We start from the raw sequence: 24,814 nt of genomic DNA on the forward strand, positions 1-24,814 counted from the left end.
ATGATTTAAGCTGGTGAAGGTTTATTTAAATTCACTTTTTAAACGATGTAAACATATTTGGGCTTGATGAAACAGATTGTATTTTCGCTCAACACGAATGGTGCAAAAAGTGGTCATTTATCATCATCAAATTCTGCCAACAGCCCTGTCTATGTGCTTTGTAAAAACAAACTATTTATAACTGAAAGAAAACAACGTTTGGTAATATTTAGAATGGAAAAAATATTTAAAAAGAAGGGAAACCAATATATGACTTACCTACACCAAAATTGTAGTAATCATCATAAACTGTAAGATATTTCTTTGATGTGGATGTTTTTGATCGGGTATAACCTGGAGTTCCATGTGGTTTACTCTGAGTAAGTGTCACCTTTGTCTGGTATTCGTTCATTTCACGTGCAAGACCAAAGTCGATCAATCTTGCATTGAAGTGTTCATCTAACACAATATTTGAGGACGTGATATCCATATGCAGGACAATGCCCCTGTTTCCATGACAAAATGAATTTTTTACAAAAATGTTAATTGATTTTTAGATATTGTTTATTCCTAAATGCATAAAATTCGTAATATTTTAGATGATAATCAACCGCAAATAATAACATATTTCATTGAACAGTAAAAAATAAAAGCCTATTTTCTGCATTATTTACTTTAAAACATGCTCCTATTTTCAAAGTTCTACAGTATGATACATAGCATAGGAAAAAAATACCTGTATCCTTTAACAGGTGAATGTAGATAATGAATAGCCGACGCAACTTGAAAAAGTATTTCAATACGACGCCTATGTTTCATTTTAATATCTTCTTCGCTGGCATCTCTCTCTAAACATAAGCGCAAACTTCCGTTTTCAAGATATGGTGACAGGAAATAGTATCTTTTGGTGATCCTTTATTATGAAATATTTAAAACAAAAACTTTTGGTTAAGTCAAATAAAATAAGATGAAATGGCAAAACAAAAGACAGCTATATAATAATACAACAGTCAAGACTTATGACATATGAATTGTTCTACTCATTGTCCGTGGTAGTAAACACTTTACGCTTCAATGTTAAGGTTTGATTTTTGGCTCCACATTTTATGTTGAGGTTGTAAGTACTAAATCATATAGCTCCCTTATTAAATATTCATACTTTTTACACTCACGGGGGATCACGGGACTTTGTAAAGTAATACAAATGAGCAATGGCGACTTCTGAGCCTTTGTAAGTTCTTTACCTTTTATACATTTAGGTGAGAAACGTTTCCTAAATCCAAATTTTACCTAGCCTTTCATGTGCGCGTTAACTTTCTTTAAATATATAAATACCAAGTGTATTGTCCTATGTTTTATGGTTTTCGAGAAAATTGTTTGAATTGTGTGAAAATTGCATATGCAGCTTTAGTAAGTCACACGAGACCGTATAATTTTGTATCGAAATGAATGAAAATAAGCTTTATTTCTTCATCATTAAAACACAAAAATTAACCATAATATTGGCATCTTTATCATAGACGTCCATATAAAATCTTTCATGGCTTTTATATTTGACCTTCGTAACACAGAATTTATGTTTTTTTTTGCAAACAAGACCATTAAGAAACTGAAAGTCATAGATAGGTTTAAAGGACTTTCGGGTATTCTTTGCAGAAATGTGTAAAAGTTTTTTTTTATCAACAAAACCTTGTACGTAAGGAACATCATCTTGTGAGAAATCGTATATATGATAATACGCTTCGAATAGGAACAAATGTTTTACCATGGAATCTAAAACGTCACGAAATAAGGCCTTAAAAGCAAGAATAAAGATCAACAAGGTAAAGGCAACGTTCATAGGACGCAGCATCCCGACACACACAAGCAGGCTATTCAATATTTAAATGGTAATTGAAATGGCATTATAGAGCTTCCATAACTGGAACTCGACAAGTATATGTTTTTTTGTCATGTAATCGTAGGGTATAAACACAAATTAACCATTATTATCGTTTGCATTTAAGTGATCAAATTTGATAAACTTACTATATGGAAGTGCAATTAGACGCAGTTGTAACCGTAAAAATGTGTTTGAAACCCCTTAAATGTCCTTCCCTACCTCCATTATAAGTTAAGAAATTCTTAATTTGTATTCATAATGCGGGATAACTCTTGTGTCATATGGTTCAGGACAAAGAACAAATTTGATTAAAGCTAATTTCTTAAAAATATGTTATTCAAGGTTCCGGTAATATACATTTTAATATGCTTCTGGTAATACATTATTTTCCGTAAGCCTTCGGCTTTCACATGTAAGCATAGCATTTCAATCCATTGATCCATTAACATCGCAAATTTATCGCAACATAAATCACGTAGAATATGTTCCAATACATTGACCGGAAGTCAGCTAGCGGAAGTAATCATATTCAATCTAGCGATCCAGTAAAATGCACGTGCTTTGTTAATTATTTTTTTGAGTTTTTTGGTGTTTAATTTCATTGGTAAGTGTGTCTTTTTCGTGTATTGTTTGTATAGTTATAATTGGGAGGCAGCTGTGTATGTAATACAAGCTAATTTTATTGCTTATTTATAATGCCCTCAGATCAAAACGAAGATGATGCGGAGAGTAGCTTCTTCTCGGGATTTTCATCTGACGAGGAAAGTGGTAAAAAGAAGACTCTGATGAAGTCAAAGTCAAAACCTAAAATAAAATCTACCGTGAAAGCCGCTCTGAAGGAGAAAGTGCAAAATAAAGGCTCAAAGAGTAAAAAAAAAGGTGTTGAAAAACCTAACAACCCTAAAGCTGGCACTAGCCAACAGAGTTCTTCTAGGTTGACCTATCTAATATGTCAAAGGATGACATCGATAATTTGAAAGAACTTTTGGACTTAGTGGCCAATTAGCTAATGAAAAGGTGCAGAATAAAAATGTGCAAAATACTGATTTTAGTTCTAGACGTGGTGTATTCTCTAGTGACACGGAAAACGATGTTGACTTTCTTTAGGTCAGGATGCAAGAAGACTTCCTAATATGAGACTTAAATTCAATCTTAGAGATCTCTGAGGTGATCATTTTGATAAAAACGTGAATTCTCGTGATTTGAATATGAATGAAGCAATGTATGATGTATTAAATGACAAGGAATGGCACCTCCCTAGTTCTAAGACTCCTGCTAAAGGAAAGGCAATTTCTTAATCACTGGCTAAAATGCTGAATGTTGCCTGTACTTCATAGTGTGAGACTGATACTTTGTTGAACAAATATAGTTTATCAGAAAAATTGTAACAAGGCAGGTGAACCTTTAGTGATTGCTGAAATATAGCAAGCTATGACTAAACAAGCCTAAGTGCAAGACCGTTCTTTTGTACGGATTCAAAATTTGGTACCAGGAACCATGGTACCCATGATTAAACTTTGTTAGACTCTGAAGCCGCAAATATCCACTAATAGTGAGGCTTAAGTGTAAATAAGTGATGCACTTACCTTATTGGGACAAACAAACTCCATTGTGTAAAATTTTACAACCAATTACTGATTTACTCTTCGGAGATCAAGTGTTTGTCATTCTATGACTCTATTAGGAAAATATGATGGCTATTACAACAAGTTTCGAGTTGGTGTAAAGGTTAGCCGCAGAGGTTCTTATAGAGATTTTAGTCACAATCGTTATTTCCATGGTAATGCAAGTTATGATGACAATCGATATTAGTCATACCCTCAAAGAGGAGGATATAGAAACAGGGCTCTTTTTAGACGGAATTGTAGATTGGCACTTTTTCTTTCACGTTTCAGACGCCCCCAAACAACAAACAGTTTTAAAACTACAAACAGTAATTTCAGAGGTAAGTAACTCAAATTAAAGTATCATTATATAAATGGTCAGAAATTACACAAGATGATTTGGTTTAAGGGCCATTTCTGGATATTGTATAATTGATTTTGATACACATCCGTATCAGAATAGAATTCCTAATTAGATTCCTTTTAATGTGTCTCAATTGCTTATTGTTGATAATGAAATCAAATCTTTGATTAGTAAGGGTGCTATTATTCCTTCAGAACGTGAAAAAGGTGATTTTATATCCACTTTATTTATTGTTCCAAAGCCTTACGGTAAATACCGTCCTGTTATAAATTTAAAATACTTAAATGAGTTTGCACATAATGATCATTTTAAGCAGGAAACATTTAAATCTATTTTAGATTTGATACAGGAAAAGGATTTTTATGCCCCCGCCATGTAATGGCCGGGGCATATAGTGTTACCCTGTTCCGTCCTTCCGTCCTTCCGTCATTCTGTCATTCCGTCATCATCAGTTTCCGTTCATTATTTTAGTAACGGTTGTACACATTCAACTCAAATTTGACATATGGATATGTCATGAGAAAATACAGGTCAAGTTTGAATTTGGTCATGGTTCGATTATTTTTAGCAGAGTTATGCCCCTTTTACTTAAAAATAATATGAAATTTTCAGTTTCCATACATTATCTCACAAACGGTACAACACATTCAACTAAAACTTAACAAATAGATATGTCATGAGAAAATACAGGTCAAGTTCGAATTTGGTCATGGTTCAATTATTTTTGGCAGAGTAATGCCCCTTTTACTTTGAAAATAATATGAAATTTTCAGTTTCCGTTCATTATCTCCCCAACGGTACAACACATTCAACTCAAATTTGACATATGGATATTACATGAGAAAATACAGGTTAAGTTTGAATTTGGTCATGGTTTGATGATTTTTGGCAGAGTTATGCCCCTTTCACTTTGAAAATAATATGAAATTTTCAGTTTCCGTTCATTATCTTCCCAACAGTACAACAAATTCAACTCAAACTTAACATATGGATACGTCAAAGGAATGCGCAGGTCAAGTACAAATTTGGTCAAGGTTTAATCATTTTTGGCAGAGTTATGCCCCTTTCACTTTGGAAATAATATGAAATTTTCAGTTTCTGTTCATTATCTCCCCAACGGTACAACACATTCAACTCAAATTTCACATATGGATATGTTTTGGAATGCCCAGGCCAAGTTGGAATTTGGCCATGGTTCAATGATTTTTGACAGAGTAATGTCCCTTTCACTTTGAAAATAATATGAAATTTACAATTTATGTTCATTACCACCCAAGAGTGTTACATATTCAACTCAAATTTGACATATGGATATGTCAAAGGAATGGGCAGGTGAAGTTGGAATTTAGTCATGGTTTGATGATTTTTTGGCAGAGTTATGTCCCTTTCACTTTGAAAATAATATAGATACATCTAAGGAAATGCAGTTTAAGTTTGAATTTGGTCGTGGTTCAATGATTTTGGACAAACTTATCTTTCTTGAATTTTGGAAAAAATTCGAACTTTCAGTTTCAGCACTCATACTTTTGTGGAAATGTATGAAGCAATTATTTTGGCTACAAATATGAAATATGCTATTTTCAAAACGTTAAGACTGAATAATTTCAGTGCCTTGAACATTGTATGAAAATGGTTTGTGTTAACATTGAAAAGTTTTAAGGACTTTGAACTTAAATGAAAAAAATAATTTGTGCAAACAAATTTGGAACTAAAAATTATAGCATCTTAAATTTTGGCTGCATGCGGGGGCATCCGTGGCATGATGACACACTTCTAGTTTAACTTATTTTGATCTGAAAAGATGCATATTTTTCTGTGCCTATACATCCAGATCATCAAAAGTTTCTTAAATTTTCATTGATAGATAAATTATTTGAATTTGTTTTGTTCCCATTTGGGTTTAAATAAGCAACTTTTGTGTTCACCAAAATTCTAAAACCAGTATATGCTTGGTTTCGGTATCAAAATATAAGATGCTTTTATTGTATTGATGGTTCCTAAAATTTACATCAGAGTAAAATGGTGTGCCAAGATAATACTCTGTCTATCGATCAAACTTAAAAAAGATTAGGGTTCATGGTGAAAAGAGAAAAGTCAGTGGTCATTCCTACTCAAAAATAACATTTTAGCTTTATAGTAGACAGTGTAAAATTGAAAATTTACTTGACAGATAAAAGATTGATCAAATTATAAGTAAGAGTTCGAAGTTAGATAAAAAAACTTGTTGTTGTACGTGACTTGGCTCTTTTATAGGTTCAGTTGTAAATGCTTTCTTTGCAGTGTTAGAGGCTCATCTCTATTACAGAAATTTAGAAAGAGATAAAGTTTTAGGTTTGGGTGATAGTAAAAATTTTGACAATTAGATGTCGTTATATGACAAAAGTAAGTTAAAATTACATTGGTGGTTTACTTTGTTCATGTTAAAAATGGGAAAAATATTAGACAAAACCTGTTGCACTTATCTGTAGAACAGATGCGAGTTACCTGGGCTGGGGTTGTATAGACTTAAATACTGGCCGACATAGTAAGGAGTCAGATGTTCATGTCCAAATTCAATCTGATAACAATTCTGCTATTACTTATGTTTATGACATGGGGGTATGTCTTCCATGGATGATTTAGCAGGAAATATTTGGAGATTGTGTTTAACAAGGAATATATTTTTATCTGCTGTACATATCCCTGGTTCTGTGAATACTGTAGACTATTACAGCAGATTTTTTCCGATTTGTCTGAATGGATGCTCAAGAAATCCAGTTTTGATAGAATTGGTAATTTCATGCCAGATATAGATTTGTTTAGGCTCAATAACCAACTAGAAAACTTTGTTTCTTGGTTCCCAGAACCTAGTTCTTTATATTGTGATGCTTTTTGAATGAGTCGGAATAGTTTAAAGCCATACATTTTTCCTCCATTCAGTTTAATTGGAAAAGTTATGTAAAAAATCATGCAAGATAATGTGGAACAGGAAATTTTAGTCTTCCGATTACTGAAGTTCACAGCCATGATTTCCCGTACGTTTAGATAAAATGATTTCAATGCCTATCAGATTACCTAGACATAAAGATTTTATATCTCTTTCACATAATAGAGAGTCATCCATTGGATATGAGGTTGTACGTAGTGGTTGTATCAGATGTATTACAAAGGTGTTGCAGTGTTCAGGAGTTTCGAGACCTGTTACTGACATCATCTTGGCATCATGGAGCAAAGCAATATGATTACACCTGGCAACACTGGTCACTTTTGCATTATACAAGGGGTACACATTCATTCAAGGGTTCTAATGTTGTAGTTTTAAATTATTTGTATTATATTCACAAGGCTATGTTGACGCAAACTTTACCGTTTTTTGGTAACCAGTGGTGTAAAGAAATCCCTTTCATTTTCAATGAAAACTGTACCGTTAGTTGCTCGAGCAGCAGCCCCAAGGGCACAAACATTAGTTGCAATGGACATTAATTATATGATGGAAGCACAACATGAACTTTTGTTTTCTTGTGTTTTTGAAGACCTCTAGACGAGGTAATGATTTCTCTATGAAGATTGAACATTATTTTGATGAGAAACTTTGTCAAATACATACCTTATGTTTTATTTGGAAAAGACATCTCAGTTTAGACTGGATAAGAATGTGTTTGTTTCTTACGTATATTTTAAATAAGTTACTACTAGTACTATAGCCAGATGGCTAAAAATGTTTTGAGTCAATCAGGTATTGATAAAACTGTGTTTAAAGCTCACAGTTACAGAAGCGCATCAACTTCTAAGGCTGCAAGTCGAGGTGGTAATGTTCATTGAAGCGTTTTTTTAGATACTGCCAATTGGACGTCTGATAAGAATTTTAGGAAGTTTTACCAGAGAAATTCGATGAACAGTGAAAACGTATCTTATATTCAGTCAGTTTTTCGTTGATGTAAATTGAATTTATATTACCTTATTCATGAGTTACTGATATTAAATATGGTAGTTGAAGAGTACATTGTGTTTGTTTTGTTGCTCTTTAAAGATGCTATGCTAACATGTGAAAGCCGATAGGTTACGGAAAATAATGGCCCCCATCCAAGCTTTAGTGATGGATGGAGGGCATTATTTGAGTAAGCCGGAGTATGTAAACACCCACCCATGGTTACACTCAGTATATTGTTTTACAATTTCAATATCCCAACCATAGTTCTTGTTGCAACAAACAAGATTACTTCTTTAAAATATGATTACTCCCGCTTGCTGACTTCCGTCAATGTATTGGAACATACTCTACTTGATTTATGATGCCTTAAATTAACGATGCTAATGGTTCTATGCATTGAAATGCTTTGTTAACATGCTCAGCCTCCGGCTTACTCCAATAATGCCCTCCATCCATCACTAAAGCTTGGATGGGGGCCATTAAACAGAATATTAAAATCTTAATTTGGCTGATATTTTTAAATTAAAAGTCAGTTAAGATTTTACCTTTGAATATTGTTTTTTTTTACAACTTCTTGATTTATAAACCCAATCAATGGAACAATAGCAAAATGCATAACCCGTCTTGATATCTTCTCCTACAACAAAATTAAATATTGCGTGACGGCATGATGATTAAAGATCATGTAACTCAATTTTGTATGGTTTTTTTTTTATATATATTTTTAAAATATATGCTCAAATGAAGATTTTTCAATATTGTAAGTTCCAAAAAGCATTATTTGTAAAGAAATTACCGAATTTACATTTTCATGTTAAAAAAGAGAGGTAATTTTACATTTATTTTCTATACAGTCTATTAAGAGTTTTCACTAATAAATGAATGCATGTAATAAAATGATTACACTTAATGTGGACAAATATTTGCAGTACATATTTTATGTGTACATATTCTTAGATGTTAGAAAAATGTTTTAGAAGCATAATTATATGTTATGCATATATAAATTTTCACTTTAGTGTCGTAACAACCTTTTTACATTATTCAGGATCTTTAACAAATCCATATTCTTTTCTTTGTTATTTTAGAATTGCACAAACTGTGTTTGGTAAAAATTGAAGTTCTTACGTTGAATGTCGTAGAAATCTTGGTTAATTCAGTGTCTTCACATATTATCTCCTTCACAATGACACGAATATCTAAACCGGGTACTTTTGTCTTTGCTTGAAAAAGAAAAAACAACAAAATTACATTTTATACTTTGAAAGTAGTAAAAATAATTATTATAATTAGCTAGAAGTATGTCCATAGGATATACATTACATGGACTGAATCACAGATAAAATCTAAAATAACATTTCTCTCGCTTAGTAATGGTTAAAAAAAAGCGTGCGCTTCAAATAGATTAACTGTTATATACCATTGTACGTATATTTCAAAATGTCTTTCCAAATATATAAATTGTAAAATAATCCGAAGTTTCGCTTAAAAAAGTGCAAATTGACATTTTTGCTTTGAAAGCAGATAGTCTGTCATTTTGCCATATCTATATATACCATGGAATGCATGAATCCGTATTATTTCTAGAACCATGTAAATGTCTACGCCCTGGCATTGAATTTGACAGAAAAAGAAGACAGGGAAATAAAAATATAATTACGTAGTCAGGGACGCCCAGGATCAATGATCGTTTAAGCACATAAGAAAACAAATGTATTTGTGCTGTATTTTTGTTAAAAAGTTAGGAAATGATATATTGATATAGATACAAGTATATTGATTATAATTAAGGTTAAAACAAGATAAGACCTTTATCATCATACAATTATTACTTTGAAATCCGATTCCGGATTCCGGAAAGTTTCTTGACAGATATTGTGACAATTGACTATGTTTGTCGTGAACGTCAGGAACTTTTTACATGTGTATATAAATTAAGTTTGCTCCCAAGATAATTTTGGACTAAATGTGCTCAAAGTGTGTCCTGTTTTATTTTGCAGGATTATGTCCTTCATTAGGAATCCATTTGGAAGGAAATTAAATGGAGCTGAAGGTCAAGGTCAGTTCAATCTTTCCAAAGGTTGATTTGTTCAATTAAGAGAAAATCCATGGCGATAATATTAATAATACATATTCTTTACGATATTTGAAAAGATGCGGGCGCTTTTATTGCATGAAAGGTCATCTCCATGAAAACGCCACCATTAAGTAAAATATGGAATATTGTATCAACGAAGGTTTCTAGAAATACAGTTAATGTCAGTAAACTTACCTAAAAAACGGAAATAAACTTGTAACTATATACTTTAATCGTAGTTTAAACTTCAACTTTAATATATATGTCTACAGAAATTCCTTAAGACAAATATTAAATCAAACAAAATGTCAAGGTCAAACTTTGACTTACATATGTGAACTTTTCCAAACCCACCTACTACAGGTGACTTTTCACAGTTTTGTAGAATCCCTTTCAGTTGACAATCATTCAGCTTTATAAGTTTGCCATTGGATGAACAAAGATTTGGCATTTCATGTTTTTCCTCATTTTCTTCTTCTGTTTATGAACAAAATAATTATGTCATAATATACATATATATAATGTGACAAGACAGTAGTGCAACATTGTTCTGTTTGTGTTACTAATAATAACAGTAATACAGTAATATAAGATGATAAAAATATCAAAGCATTTGGCACATTGTTTTTCACCTATAATGCTACTCATTTTCTACAAATATCAACAACTAATCATGGTAAGAAATATAAAAATCAATATGTAAATGTGCCAAAACAAATACGTTCATAGACTTTACTTTTTTAAATGTCCTTTGCATGTTTTGCCGCAAATGGAAAAGCATGATATTACAAGGAAAAATGATGCAAAGCATCAAAGGGCGTCCAAGCAACAAATGCAGCAAATGAGGATGAACTAGTAGACATTTGATGACAAAATATACTTATAAAGTTTTCAATGTTAAATTGGATTTTACCGGAGTTTTATATCATAGATAAATGGCTGAATGGGAGGACAAAAGACATTGTTCATCATGAACTTTTTAGGTGTGCTAGAGATTAGAATATTTAATGTATTTTCAAATAGTAACAAAAGGGACAAATATAGTAATATATCAAGCATTTTTTTCATGTCAAATTAAAAAAAAATGGATTCTATTAATACCTGGGATTTAAGATACAGTACATTAAGTTCGATAAAAACTGGAATGAAAAACAAAAGGACAGCCATGATGGCGCCAGATCGCTCCCCTGACCCATTCAGCGTATCCAAGCAAGGTCATAGACAAGCATCCTTGCAAAGTTTTATGAGAATTGAGTCAAAAATGTGACCTATAGTGTGTTTAAAAGTTTTTTCCAAATTTGGGCAGTGTGACCTAGTTTTTGACCGGAGACGACCCATATTCAAACTTGACCTAGAAGTCATCATAAGAAACTTCTTAACGGATTTCCAGGAAATTTTGATCAAAACTGTTGCCACTAGAGTGTAAACAAGATTTTTTTTATGATTTTAGCTCCTTTGACCTAGTTTTTGACCGGAGGTGACCAATCTTATAACTTGACCTAGAAATCATTAAAACAACCTTCCTGAATAATTTCGAGAATATTTTGATAAAAACTGCAGCCACTAGAGTGTTAACAAGGTTTTTCTATTTTTAGCTCCTGTGACTGAGTTTTTCACTCGAGATAACCCGTCTTCAAACTCGATCTGTATTTCATTGAGACAAACATTCTGACAAAGTTTGATAATGATCCAATCAAAACTGTGACTGATAGATTGTTTTAAACCCAATTGTTGACGACGAACGACGTACGACGACGGACACCGCACATAGCCCCATCACTATACATCACCTTGACCACTTCGTGGTCAGGTGAGCTAAAAAAGGGGATGAATTTTATCAAAAGGCCAAGATGGCCCTAGATCGCTCACCTGACCCATCGTACTCATCCAAACAATTACCTAGACAAGCATTCTGACTAAGTTTCATAACAGGTGAGTCAAAGATGTGACCACTAGAGTGTTAACAAGGATTATCCATATTTGAGATGTGTGACTTATTTTTTGACCCCAGGTGATCCATATTCCAACTTGACCTAAAATTCATCAAAACAAACTTTCAGACCAATTTTCAGGATACTTGGATCAAAACAGTAACCACTAAAGTGTTAACAATTCATTTTTAGCTTCTGTGACCTAGTTTTTTTATCCGGGATGACCCATGTTCAATCTCATCCCAGCAAATACCTAGACAGGCATCCTGACCAAGTTAAATGATAGTTTAGTAAAAAATGTGAGAAAGGTTTTTCCATTATTTGGCGGTGTGACCTAGTTTTTCATCCGAAATGACCCATTTTCAATCTCTTTCGAGCAATAACCTTGACAAGGATCCTGACCAAGTTTGATGCATTTGAGTCAAAAATATGACCACCAGAGTGTAAACAAGGTTTTTCAATTTTTAGCTCCTGTGACCTAGTTTTTCATCCGAGATGACCTATGTTCGAACTCATCCAAGCAACGACCTAGAGAAGCATCCTAACTTAAGTTTGATTGATAATTGAAGTCAAAAAATGTGACCGGTAGTGGTGTTTGACAAAAGTTTTTTCTATTTTAAAAAGCTCATGGACGGCTTAATTTTTCATCCGAGATGAACCACATGTTCGAGAACTCATCCAATAAATTAGCTAGACCAGCATTTCTGACAAGTTTGATGATGATTGAGTCAAAAATGTGACCACTAGAGTATTAACAAGGTTTATCTATTTTATGCTCCTGTGACCTATTTTTTTATTCGAGATGACCCATGTTCAAACTCATCCAAGCTAGTTCTTAGACAAGCATCCTGACAAAGTTTGATGATGATTGAGGCAAAAGTGAGCCGCAAGAGTGTTAACGAACAAGTGTGGACGGACGACAGACATTTAACAATCCTTAAAGCTCACCCTGAGCTTGCTCAGGTGAGCTAAAAACACAAAAATTCAGGAATTTGTGTGTTATACGCGTTATATGGTGAAACATTATTTATCAATATAATGAAAGACTGTTACCTGAATTTTAGACAGGTATAAAGAAATTCACTAATATCATGTTCGTTGGAGTCAAAAATATAAAAGCTGCTTGACATTGTTGATATATAAAGAGCTATTGTTAATTGATTTATTGGGAGATCAATCTGCTATTTTGTTGAATTTCAACAAAACCTTATGTGTTTACATTCCTATAAACCCAATAACACTTCATGTTCAAGCTGCAGACAAAAGTTTCTCTTGTTACATGTAACAGTATTCGGCAAATCAACATTCCATATAAACCACCAAAAAAAACAAAAACGATTGCTTCACAAAATAGAATAAAAAATGGCGAGAAATCAGGGTCGATTTAATGAATCACGATAAAAAATCTCAGAAGTGCGATCAGGGCCGTAAAAAATAAGGAGCTATATACCGGAAAGAAACTACGTAAAAGACAATTTCAAATGATAATACTATGATATGAAAATTAGAGAAAAATGGTCTGATCAATTTATAAAGATTGCAATTTATTGTTGAATATGTTTGCATTTCATTTCCTGCAAAATTCTCCATTTTGTAATTTATTATTACAGCGCGACACAAATGACCGTTTCGTTTAGACTTGAACTACTTCTATAAATATAGATTTTCGAACTTTAACAAAGTTAAGGTCATCTATCTAATTTAAGCTTTCAAATTCATGTTCAGAACTAAAATACATACATAATATACATGTATACTACAAACAAGAGGGCCATGATGGCCCTAGATTGCTCCCCTGACCCCTCAACCACATCCAAGCAAGGTCTTAGACAAGCATCCTGGCCAACTTTGATGAAAATTGCGTCAAAAATGTGACCTCTAGTGTGTTTAAAAGATTGTCCAATATCTAGACAAACTACCTAGTTTTTGACCGGAGATGATCCATATTGAAACATAACATAGAATTCATCGAAACAACCTTCCTGACCGATTTCCAGGAAATTTGGATCAAAACTGCAGCCACTAGAGTGTTAACAACCTTTTTCTATTTCCAGCTCCTGTGACCTAGTTTTTGACCGGATATGACCCATCGAAAAACTTGACTTAAAATCATCAAAACAACCTTTCTGACCGATTCCCAGGGAATTTGGATCAAATAATCAGCCACATGAGTGTAAACAAGCTTTTTTATTTTTAGCTCCTGTACCCTAGTTTTTGACCGGAGATGATCCATCTTCGAACTTGACCTAGAAATCCTCAAAACAACTTTCTTGACAAATTTCGGAATATTAGGATCAAAACTGCAGCAACTAGAGTGTTAACAAGATTTTTCTATTCTAAGCTCATGTGACCTACTTTTAGACCGGAGATAACCCATCTTCGTACCTGACCTAGAAATCATCAAAATAATCTGATTGAAAAATTTCCAGAATATTTGAATCAAAACTGCAGCCACTAGAGTGTTAAAAAGATTTCTCTATTTTTAACTCCTGTGACCTTGTTTCTGACCCTTCGAATTTGACGTAGAAATCACCACAACATCTTTCTTGACAAATTTCCGGAATATTTGGATATAAGTGCAGCCAGTAGAGTGTTAACAAGCTTTTTCTATTTAGCTCCTGTGACCTAGTTTTTGACCCATCATCAAACTTCACCTAGAAATCATCAAAACAACCTGCCTGACCGATTTCCAGACTATTTGGATCAAACAGCAACCACTAGAGTGTTAACAAGTTTTTTTGTATTTTTAGTTCCTGGAAATTAGTTTATTACCTTCGAATTTGACCTAGAAACAATTTAAACAACCTTCTTGACAAATTTCCAGAATATTTGGATCAAACTGCAGCAACTAGAGTGTTAACAACCTTTTTTCTATTTTTAGCTCCTGTGACCTAGTTTTTGACCGGAGATTACCTATATTCGAATTTGCCCAAAAAACATCCAAATCACCCTCCTGATAAATTTCAAGAAAATGTGGATCAACACTGCAGCCACTGGAGTGTTAACAAGCTTTTTCTTTTTTTAGCTCCTGTGACATAGATTTTGACAGGACATAACACATCTTCAAATTTGACTTAGAAATCATAAAAAAAGGTTCCTGATAAATTTTCAGAATATTTGGATGAAAACTGCAGCCACTAGAATGTGAACAAGACTTTTCGATTTTTAGCTCGCGTGAACTTCTTTTTGACGGAAACGACCCATCTTCGAACTTGACCTAGAAATCATCAAAACAATCTCCCTTACAAATTTTCAGAATATTTTGATATAAAGTGCAGCCAATAGAGTGTAAGCAATCATTTTCTATTTTTAGCTTCTGTGACCTAGTTTTTGACCGGGGATGACTTATATTCGAACTTGACCGAGAAATAATGAAAACAACGTTTCTGACAAATTTCAAAGGAATTAGGATCAAAACTTCAGCAACTGGAACTTTAAGAAGCTTTTTTTCTAATTTTAGCTCCTACTTAGACCTAGTTTTTGACCGTAGATGACCCATCTTCGAATTTGACCTAGAAATCATCAAGACAATCTTATTGACAAACTTCCAGAACATTTGAATCCAAACTTCAGCCACTAGAATGTCTACAAGATTTATTATTTTTAGCTCCTGTGACCTAGTGTTTGACAGGACATGACCCATCTTCAAACTTTACCTAAAAATCATCAAAACAACCTGCATAACAAATTTCCAGAATATTTGGATTTAAACTGCAGCCACTAGAGTTTTAACAAGCTTTTTGTATTTTTAGCTCCTGCGACCTATTTTTTGACCGGAGATGACCCATCTTCGAACATGACCGGGAAATCATGAAAACAATCTTTCTGACAAATTTCAAGATTTTTCGGATAAAAACTGCAGCTACTAGAGTATTAAAAAGCTTTTTTTCTATTCTTAGCTCCTCTGACCTAGTTTTTCACCTGATATGACTTATCTTCGAACTTGACCTAGACATAATCAAAACAATCGGTCTGACAAATTCCCAGAATATTTGAATCAAAACTTCAGCCACTAGAATGTTAACAAGATTTTCCTGTTTTTAGTTCCTATGACCTAGTTTTTGACCGGAGATGACCAATGTTAAAAATTGTCATAGAAATCATCAAAACAACCTTATTGACAATATTCCAGAACATTTTAATCAAAACTGCAGTCACTACAATGTTAACAAGAGTTTCCTATTTTAGCTCCTGTGACCTTATGTTTGACTTGAGATGACCCATCTTCAAACTTGACTTAAAAATCATCAAAACAATCTGCCTGACAAATTTCCAGAACATTTGAATCAAAACTGCAGCCACTAGAGTGCTAACAAGACTTTTATATTTTTAGCTCCTATGACCTAGTTTTTGACCGGACCTGACCCATCTGAGATATTGCGATAGAAAAAATCAAGGCAACCTTATTGACACATTTCCAGAACATTTGAATCAAAACTGCAGCCACTAGAATCTAAACAAGATTTTCATATTTTTAGCGACTGTGACCTAATGTTTGACTGGAGATGATCCGTCTTCAAAATTGACCTAAAAACAAAACAAAAAAACAACATGCTTGACAAATTTCCATAATATTTGGATCAAAACTGCAGCCACTAGAGTGTTAACATGCTTTTGTATTTTTAGCTCCTGTGACCTAGTTTTGGATCGGAAATAACCTATCTTCAAACTTGACAAAGAAATCATAAAAACAACCTTCCTGACAAATTTCAAGAATTTTTGGAAAAAAATGCAGCCACTAGAGTGTTTAAAATCTTTTTATATTCTCAGCTCAACTGACCTAGTTTTTTACCTGGAGATGACCCATCTTCGAACTTGACCTAGAAATTATAAAAAAACAACCTGCCTGACAAATAACAAAAAATATTTGAATCAAAACTGCAGCCACTAAAGTGTTAAAAAGATTTTAATATTAAGCTCCTGCGACCTTGTTTTTGACCGGAGATGATCCATCTTAGAACTTGACCGAGAAATCACCAAAACATCCTTCCTGACAAATTTGCAGAATATTTGAATCAAAACTACAGCCACTAGATTTTGAACAAGTTTTTTTTCTATTTTTTGCTCCTATGACCTAGTTTTTGATCGGAAATTACCCATCTTCAAATTCGACCTTAAAATCATCAAAACAACCTTCCTCAAAAATTACCAGAATAAATGGATAAAAAAATGCTGGCACTACAGTGTTAACAATCTTTTGCTAGTTTAAGCCCGTGTGACCTAGTTTTTGACCAGAGATGACCCATCTTCGAACATGACCAAAAAATCTTCCTGACTGATTTCCAGTATATTTGGCACAAAACTACCACTAGAGTGTATTTTAAATTCTTAGCTCCTGTGTTCTAGTTTTTGAAGGAGATAACCCATTTTAGAACTTGACCGAATAATCATCAAATCAACCTTCCTGACAAATTTCAAGAATATTTGAATAAAAACTGCAGCCACTGGAGTGTTAACAAACTTTTTCGATTTTTGGCTCCTGTGTTCTAGTTTTTAACCGGAGATGACCCATTTTAGAACTTTACCTAAAATTCATCAAAACAACCTTCTTGACAAAATTCCAGGATACTTTGATCAAAACTGCCACTAGAGTGTTAACAAGCTTTTTCTGTGACCTAGTTTTTGACTGGAGATGACTGGAGATGACTCATCTTCGAACTTGACCTAGAGATCATCAAAACTTTTTTCACCCGATATTTACCGCCTCCATGGTCGAGGGGTTAGAGTCGATGACTTCTAATCCAGTTACCTCTCTGGCGTGGGTTCGATCTCCGGGAGATGCTTTGGTAGTTAAGCGCGGAGGATGGTAGTCTAGTACTGGTGTAACTCTCCAGGAACAATGGTTAGGAAACTACCCGCCTATATGACTGAAATACTGTTGGAAAAAGGCGTTAAATGAAACAAACAAACAAACAAAACAAATCACCCGATATAACCCATGATCAAACTCGATCTGTATTTATATTGAGACAAACATTCTGACAAAGTTTGATGGTGATCCAGTCAAAACTGTGACTGCTCAATTGTTGACGACGAACGATGAACGACGACGGACGCCGGACATAGCCCCACCACTATACCTCACCTTGACCACCTCGTGGCCAGTTGAGCTAAAAAAAAGTAATTTCCTGTAGAAGATACACATGTAAGAAATAAATCACCAAATTTAAGTTGTTGTTTGTTTTTTTTTTGGAGGGGGGGGGGGGTTATGCTTTCCCAGTGGTTGAGGCGTGAGCAATACGGACCCCGTGGTACTGCAACTTTTGACTTAAAGGGCCACAATATCTTGATAGAGATCAATATGATAATTTGTTCATGACAAATATCCAAGCTCTAACCCTTGGTGTTTCGGTAGATTTTTCAAAATTTTACTATATACATTAGGTAGACCCGTGACTCCTGCAAACTAAGGTAGGGTAAGCTAGGAGCCAAGGACCAAATTTTGAAACAGCTGTTTAGAAATATATAAGATGATGTTTCATGCCAAATATCTTAGATCTGGCCTTTGGGCATTTATAGATGGAGATCATTTTTTGAAGTTTTGCGTCATACAAATAAGAATAACCTAGTCTCATATTTTGCGTAGAAAAAAATTTAACCCAAAGGTAATATCAAGTCATTGATCTCAGATGACATGTTGTTTGAAAAATTGTTTATAACGAACAATAGACTACGGACAGAGGAAACACAATAGCTCACAATATGAACGCTGAGCTCAGATTAGCTTAAACTGGTTGTGCCTCCAAACTAAACCAGATTTGTGCTTGAGATATTCATTCCAAAAATCAATTTTTATCTATTCTTTCGTAATAATGTTTTAAACAACTTCATTAACAAGAGCACTGCTAGGCAGAGCATTATACGGTATGCCCGAAAGGGTTTTTTTAGTAAGGGACGAAGCATTTGTAAGACATGGGAATTAATTAAAGTATTACCTCCTTCAAAAAGCAATCCTCCTTTATAGCTGAAGAACCTTTTTAAGGTAATAGTGACCTTGACCTTTGACCTTCGGACCCAAAACTAATAGGAGTCTTCTACTCAATATTGACACTCATCCTATGAAGTTTGAACACTGTGGGCCAAATGGAACTTAAGATATGCTGCTCTAGAAACCACAACTTTCAGTGTAAAGATTATATTGACCGTGACAGTTGACCTTATGACATTTAAATCAGTTGTTTACAGCTGTAGGTTGATGAATATACTTAAGTTATTGAGCGGAAACTGTTTTTAGTTTTAAGAAAATTGTGACTTTGACCTTTGACATTGTGACCCCAAAATCAATAAGGGTCTTCTTCCCAATATGGACAATAATCCTTTGAAGTTTGAATATTGTGAACCAAATGGAACTTAAGTTATGCTCTTGAAACTGTTTTCAGTTTTAAGGTAATAGATCTAATGACCTTGACTTTGTGACCTTAAAATCAATAGGGGTCTTCTAACCAATATGGATAATCATCCTATGAAGTTTGAATAGTGTAGGTCATATGAAACGTAAGTTATGCTCCAGAAACTACAATTTTTAGTGTAAAAATCATTGTGACCCTGACCTCTGACATTATGACCCTAAAATCAGAAGGGGTCATGTATTGGACTTGGCTGTTCATCCTATAAAATTTTACAGCCGTAGGTTGATTAATACTTAAGTTATTGAGCGGAAACTGTTTCTAGTTTTAAGAGAATTGTGATCTTGACTTTGACATTGTGACCCCAAATCTTCTTCCAAATATGAACAATAATCCTTTGAAGTTTGAATATTGTGGACTAAATGGAAGTTATTCTCTGGAAACTGTTTTTAGTTTTAAGGTAATAGTGACCTTGGCCTTTGACATTGTGACCCAAAAATCAATATGGGTCTTCTCCCTAATATGGACAATTATTCTATGAATTTTGAACATTATGGGTCAAATGGAACTTTAGTTATGTTCCGGAAACTGTTCTCAGTTTTAAGGTAATTGTGACCTTGATCCTTGACCATGTAACCCCAAAATCAATAGGGGTCTTCTTCCAAATATGGAAAATCATTCTATGAAGTTTGAATATTGTTGGCCAAATAGAACTTAATTTCTGCTCCGGAAACCAAATTGCTAACGTACGGACAAACAGACAGACGGACGGACGCGAGGGGGTATCACATAATAAACCCGAAATTCTTTCCGGCATATAAAAAGGGGTTGTCGATTATCGATTAGGAATATTTTTGTTTGAAAAAATCTGTAACAGACAAAAATAACAATAAAACAACGACGCAATGTATAAGTTGTTAATGGGTTTTTATTTTATACCGATAAATGGATAACATCATGTTCTGAAATCTGTTTGATAATGTTTTATTGTTTTATCCTATGTGCCAATTTTTTAAGATTTATGTTGATTTATGTACATAATCTTCTTTGGAATTCATTATCAATAATTATTGTGTTTGCATTCATAGCTTTCTAGATCATGTGACCTTCTGTTGTTTACTAAAAGTTTGTCTGAATTTTGTGAAAAGAGTTATTTCAAATACCTAAAAATAAAATAAGTTTGTGCATATTTCTTAAAGAGTGAATGATGCTTAAAAAGCTGTTGCAACCCTACTTAAAATGGTAACATGATATTTTGTTCACGTTAGATGGCAGTGATATTCTTTTACAAATTGTTGTAGGAATTGACCATTAGATTACGGAAACAACCTTATCTTACCGTTTATCAATCTTATGAAAATATTTCATTAGGTATAGCTTTTTACACAACAAATTTATTAAACATAATTGCAGTTACCATTGACTGGGTGTTGAATTGAAAAACAACAATCAAAAATAACCAAATAAAAATAAAAATAAAAAAAATACACTCACATAGTTCTTATCTTATTTTCCTCAGACTTCGTCCAGAACGTACCGTTCTGATTTTTGTTTGAAATTAAAGTTATTTTTTTTTAAATTTTTGTTTTGTAAAATAAGCCTGTGCATAAGTATAAAACAAACATTTTTTAAGGCTTTCACGTCCTGTATAATATAGACCGAAACGATTTTACCGCTATTTTTGTAAAAGCAAAAGATACGAGATCATTTATGGTTTATTTCAAAATAAGTTTATTGATTCGGGGATGTTGTGTAAAGAAAAAAATGGCAAAAAAGAAAGAAGAAGACCGATGAGCTAATAAAAGTTGTAAATCGCCAAATCAATCAATGTTTTCAATATGTAACTGCACCTCCGACTTCATTTGTTGTCTTTTGCAACACTGATATAAAGTTTAATACAACGATTTTAGTCGATGTTTTTAGGTATATTTTTTACAAGTTTTTTCAATGAAGTTTTGTTTTGTTGTGTGCAATTTTTTTTAATATTGCAATGAACTGTTTGAATTGATTATTCATTTACCTTTTATATGTTTCTTTTTAGATTAAAATATAGTTTCCATCCGATAATTGGCTTACCTTGCATTTTTTGTAGCACTTCTTTGAGAATCTGTAACACCATAGTTACATCTTCAGGCCTAAAATGGCTGTTTAGCTCGGTTTTTAGTTTATCTGCTGGGTCTATGTCAGTATACTTTTCTTCACATTGTATCAGACTTATCACTCTGAGCTGAAAGATATACAGTAACAAATACGTGCACTAAAATTGGCATCAATGTTTTCCTTACAACAATAAAGTTCTTAACAAGAACTCCTTTGAGCCAATATACACCCGATGACAAATTCTAAGGAAAGTATCATGAAAAAATTATGATTTTAAGATGCAAATTTATCGTTTGAAATGGCACAGATGATAATTTTGCCATTCATTGTGAAAGAAGAAAATATACATATTAGCAAAAAAAGACACATGAACTTACAAAAAACAAAAAGAAAGAAAAAAATCGCTGCTTAAATTGGGGCGTATCGTTATCAAAATTATTTTATTGCAGTGAAAATGGAATTCAACTTTGATATAATATTGTTAAATGCATAATATTAAAAAAGATATTGAATGCTTCAAAAGTCATCCTGCAGAAATAAATTATTTTACTGCAAATTTGATGAAAAAGGAGCATAACTGTATCAAAGATAAGTTGATAGCAAAGAAAATCGAACTTAACCTGTATTTGGTCATGCCACTCTTATATGTCACGACCAGCGTAAAGCACCATTCCATTATACGTCCCAATGATTGTTCGGGCGTATAAGAATTGTATCAGCAAATTGATTTAAAGTCTTTTTGAGTTACTTTAGACACAGGTTGGGAATTGCAATTTTTTAACTATGCCATGGCAAGAATTGAATCAAATATTGAATAAATCTACAAGCAAACCCCAGGTTAATAATTTCACATGCTAACCTAAACATACCTGTAAAGTTCAATGACTCCAGGTTAAACACTTTTTGAGCCACGTGCGACACAAGTTCAAAAATGCAAATGTTTACTATGCCAATGGTAATTACTAACAAAACTGAATAAATCCACAGCAAAACTCCAGGTTCAAATGCTGATCATGATTTCTGTAAAATTTGCTGACTCAAGCTTAAAGACTTTAAGAAGTACACGTGACACAACATTTTGGAACGATTTTTACTAAAACATGATAAACAAGATTAACAAGGAAAGGCGGCGTTCAATGAACGCAACCCCCATACAACCCAGCAACAAGAACCAGTGCACGAGCCCAGGCGGACCCCAAACAAAACAGGACAGGGCACAGGAAAGTGCACGGACAGGTTATTCACTAAATGATAAATAATTTGTAACTGATTAGGAATTCAAAGAAAACAAATAAATGATTGAATAATAGGCTCACAAAGTAAAAGGGCACAGGGGAAGGGGTTTATCAAAGAAATAAAAACTAGGGGTATATGGGAAAGATACTTACCGTAGACGAGAAAACAACAAGGGACACAAGCAAAAGTGTCACCAAAACAGTATGAAACAACATAGCCATACATCTGAGGAACACAGAGGGGCGCCGTCTTGGAACGGTCAGCAGCATAATAACGACTGCCTGGGAGTTTAAACCGGTTAATGGTGCACCAAATCTCGCTCGTAGCCCCACCATGTTCTTATACACGAGAGAGTGTAATTAAAATACCCGCCAAGTGAATTCTAACATATGTTATGGTTACAAAAGGTTAAAAAAACACCAAAATGATCATGTAGAAACATATAAAAAGTAAAACCAATGACCATAACAAAATTACTCAATGTCTTAAAGGAAGACAAAGCAACAAGAAAATCACATACAAGGGCCCGACGAAGCAAGGCAGAAGACGAACATTAAGACAATTCAGTCCCAAAAGGCTTTAAGAACTTTCCATCATAGAGTCTCTCACTTGGTCCGTCAGATGTAAGTCAAGGACAATTACTCATTTCCAAATTCTGAATTAATATGCCTGCAAAACCACAGGTGCACAACTACAGATGCTGACTAACGTTTCTGTAAAAGTGTATGTCTTTAAGGTCAAATTCCTTATTGTCTGTTCGTGACACATGTAAAAAATTACAAAGTTCCGGGCAATAATTCCATAAAATTCTTAATACTGAAAAAGGAAATGCACAAGCACACCCGAATTTCATATGCTCACCAACACTCCTGTAAAGTTTCATGACTCTACGTCGGACTCTTTTTAAGCTATGCGCGCCACAAATTGAAAATTTTAGCAATAACTCAAAATTAATCCAGAAGTAAAACCTAATATGCATAATCAACGTTTTTTTTAAGTTGTTTACACCTAAACATGAACGGATAATGGTAATCTAAATAAACAACACCAATCCCCATACCCTGCTACAGTTGGGGTATGAGAATGTCTTTACGACAAACAATAAATTTTCAGGTACCAAAAATTATTCTGAATGCCTTATCATTAATCATACCTGTTCTAGGTCCTCTCTTCCATCTTTGGCTCTATCAAAGAATTCTCTGTGAGCCAGTATATTGTTAAGAATTTCAAGGTTCTTTTGAAAATCCTCATTACTTATTTGTAAGTTAGGATTATGCCGAATTTTTCTTGAAATTTCTCTGACCTGAAATTTAAACAAAAGAATCATATGATGATCCGGTCATACAACAGTTTATGTTTACAGCATTGAAATTTCCATTTTCCCATTTCTTTTTTCCTTTTTGTAGGGACAAACGCAAACTGTAGGCCACCCAAATGACTCTGAATATATTTTATCATTAAACAATAATGAAATTAATAACCTTACAGCCCAAAAGTAGCCAAACTTTATTTTTGCAAATTAAACACTATCGAACAATTGTCGTGACTTATAAAAATATGTGTTTTTAACATACAATCTTTTTTTATTTTTATCTTTACTTCTAGAAGTCACAAAAAGTAGTTAAACATAGTAGTCTATAAATCTCCATTTTCATACGTTTACAACATTAAATATTAAATAAGAATAGTAACCTGTTGAAAGATTTCATCATTCGGAAACATTTTATGGTTGATGACAACATTTATTACTCCATTGAAGTCAGTTTCCTCTTTGCATGTGATATGTCTATATCCATCTCGTGGCATAAAACACTTAGCAAGTTCCCACGGATTGCTGCACCACAATTTTGCGTCACTATTTAAGTATGAAGGTTTATCATAGCGATGGTTTTCTTCAATTTCATTTTTGAAGAGATTACAAATTTTATATTGGCAGCCACTCTCATTATCACTATTGTCTGAAAGAGAACTGGCAATAATTTTTTTCGTAGGACATTTTGTACATATGGTACCCGGAGGTAAATTGTTTTTCTCACAAATAGCTGCCAAACATTTCTCTTGGAATTCCTTTATTCTATCAAAAACAACTGGTAAGATGGCATTCCTTGTGATACTCAATCCTAAAAGAGACTTAATATAATTCTCAAAATCGGATTTTGAAAGTAATTTAGCAAGTTTTGGATTCATAGTTATTGTAATAGATGTTTATTAATTTTTTTATATCGACTTTTCTCATCCGCTGTCTTTACTGTAATAGTGTGTCAGTGTGGACATCTTTCTCTGGATATTCCAATTGCTTTATCCTGCATCAAAATATAAAATAAAATATTGTAGACATCATGTTCTCACAAACCATTCCTACAAGAAACAAGAATGTAAGAGAAA

The 24,814-nt window shown here is 33.4% G+C and overlaps 1 protein-coding gene across 1 annotated transcript; it reads right to left on the minus strand.

The window, feature by feature from the left end:
* Nucleotides 1-258: 258 nt before the first annotated feature.
* LOC132736561 (uncharacterized) lies at nt 259-24,616 on the minus strand (the record flags this gene model as incomplete). Its single annotated transcript, XM_060723715.1, has 8 exons — nt 24,122-24,616; nt 23,583-23,732; nt 21,170-21,320; nt 10,147-10,293; nt 8,868-8,962; nt 8,285-8,376; nt 716-892; nt 259-485 (listed from the first exon to the last, which is right to left on the minus strand). Coding segments are annotated over exons 1-8 (1,534 nt in total), but the record flags the coding sequence as incomplete, so codon positions are not given.
* Between the last annotated feature and the right edge of the window lie 198 nt (nt 24,617-24,814).

This window comes from Ruditapes philippinarum, unplaced genomic scaffold, assembly GCF_026571515.1.
Source record: "Ruditapes philippinarum isolate M1 unplaced genomic scaffold, ASM2657151v2 ctg12787_1_1_1_1, whole genome shotgun sequence".
Lineage (NCBI taxonomy): Eukaryota > Metazoa > Mollusca > Bivalvia > Venerida > Veneridae > Ruditapes > Ruditapes philippinarum.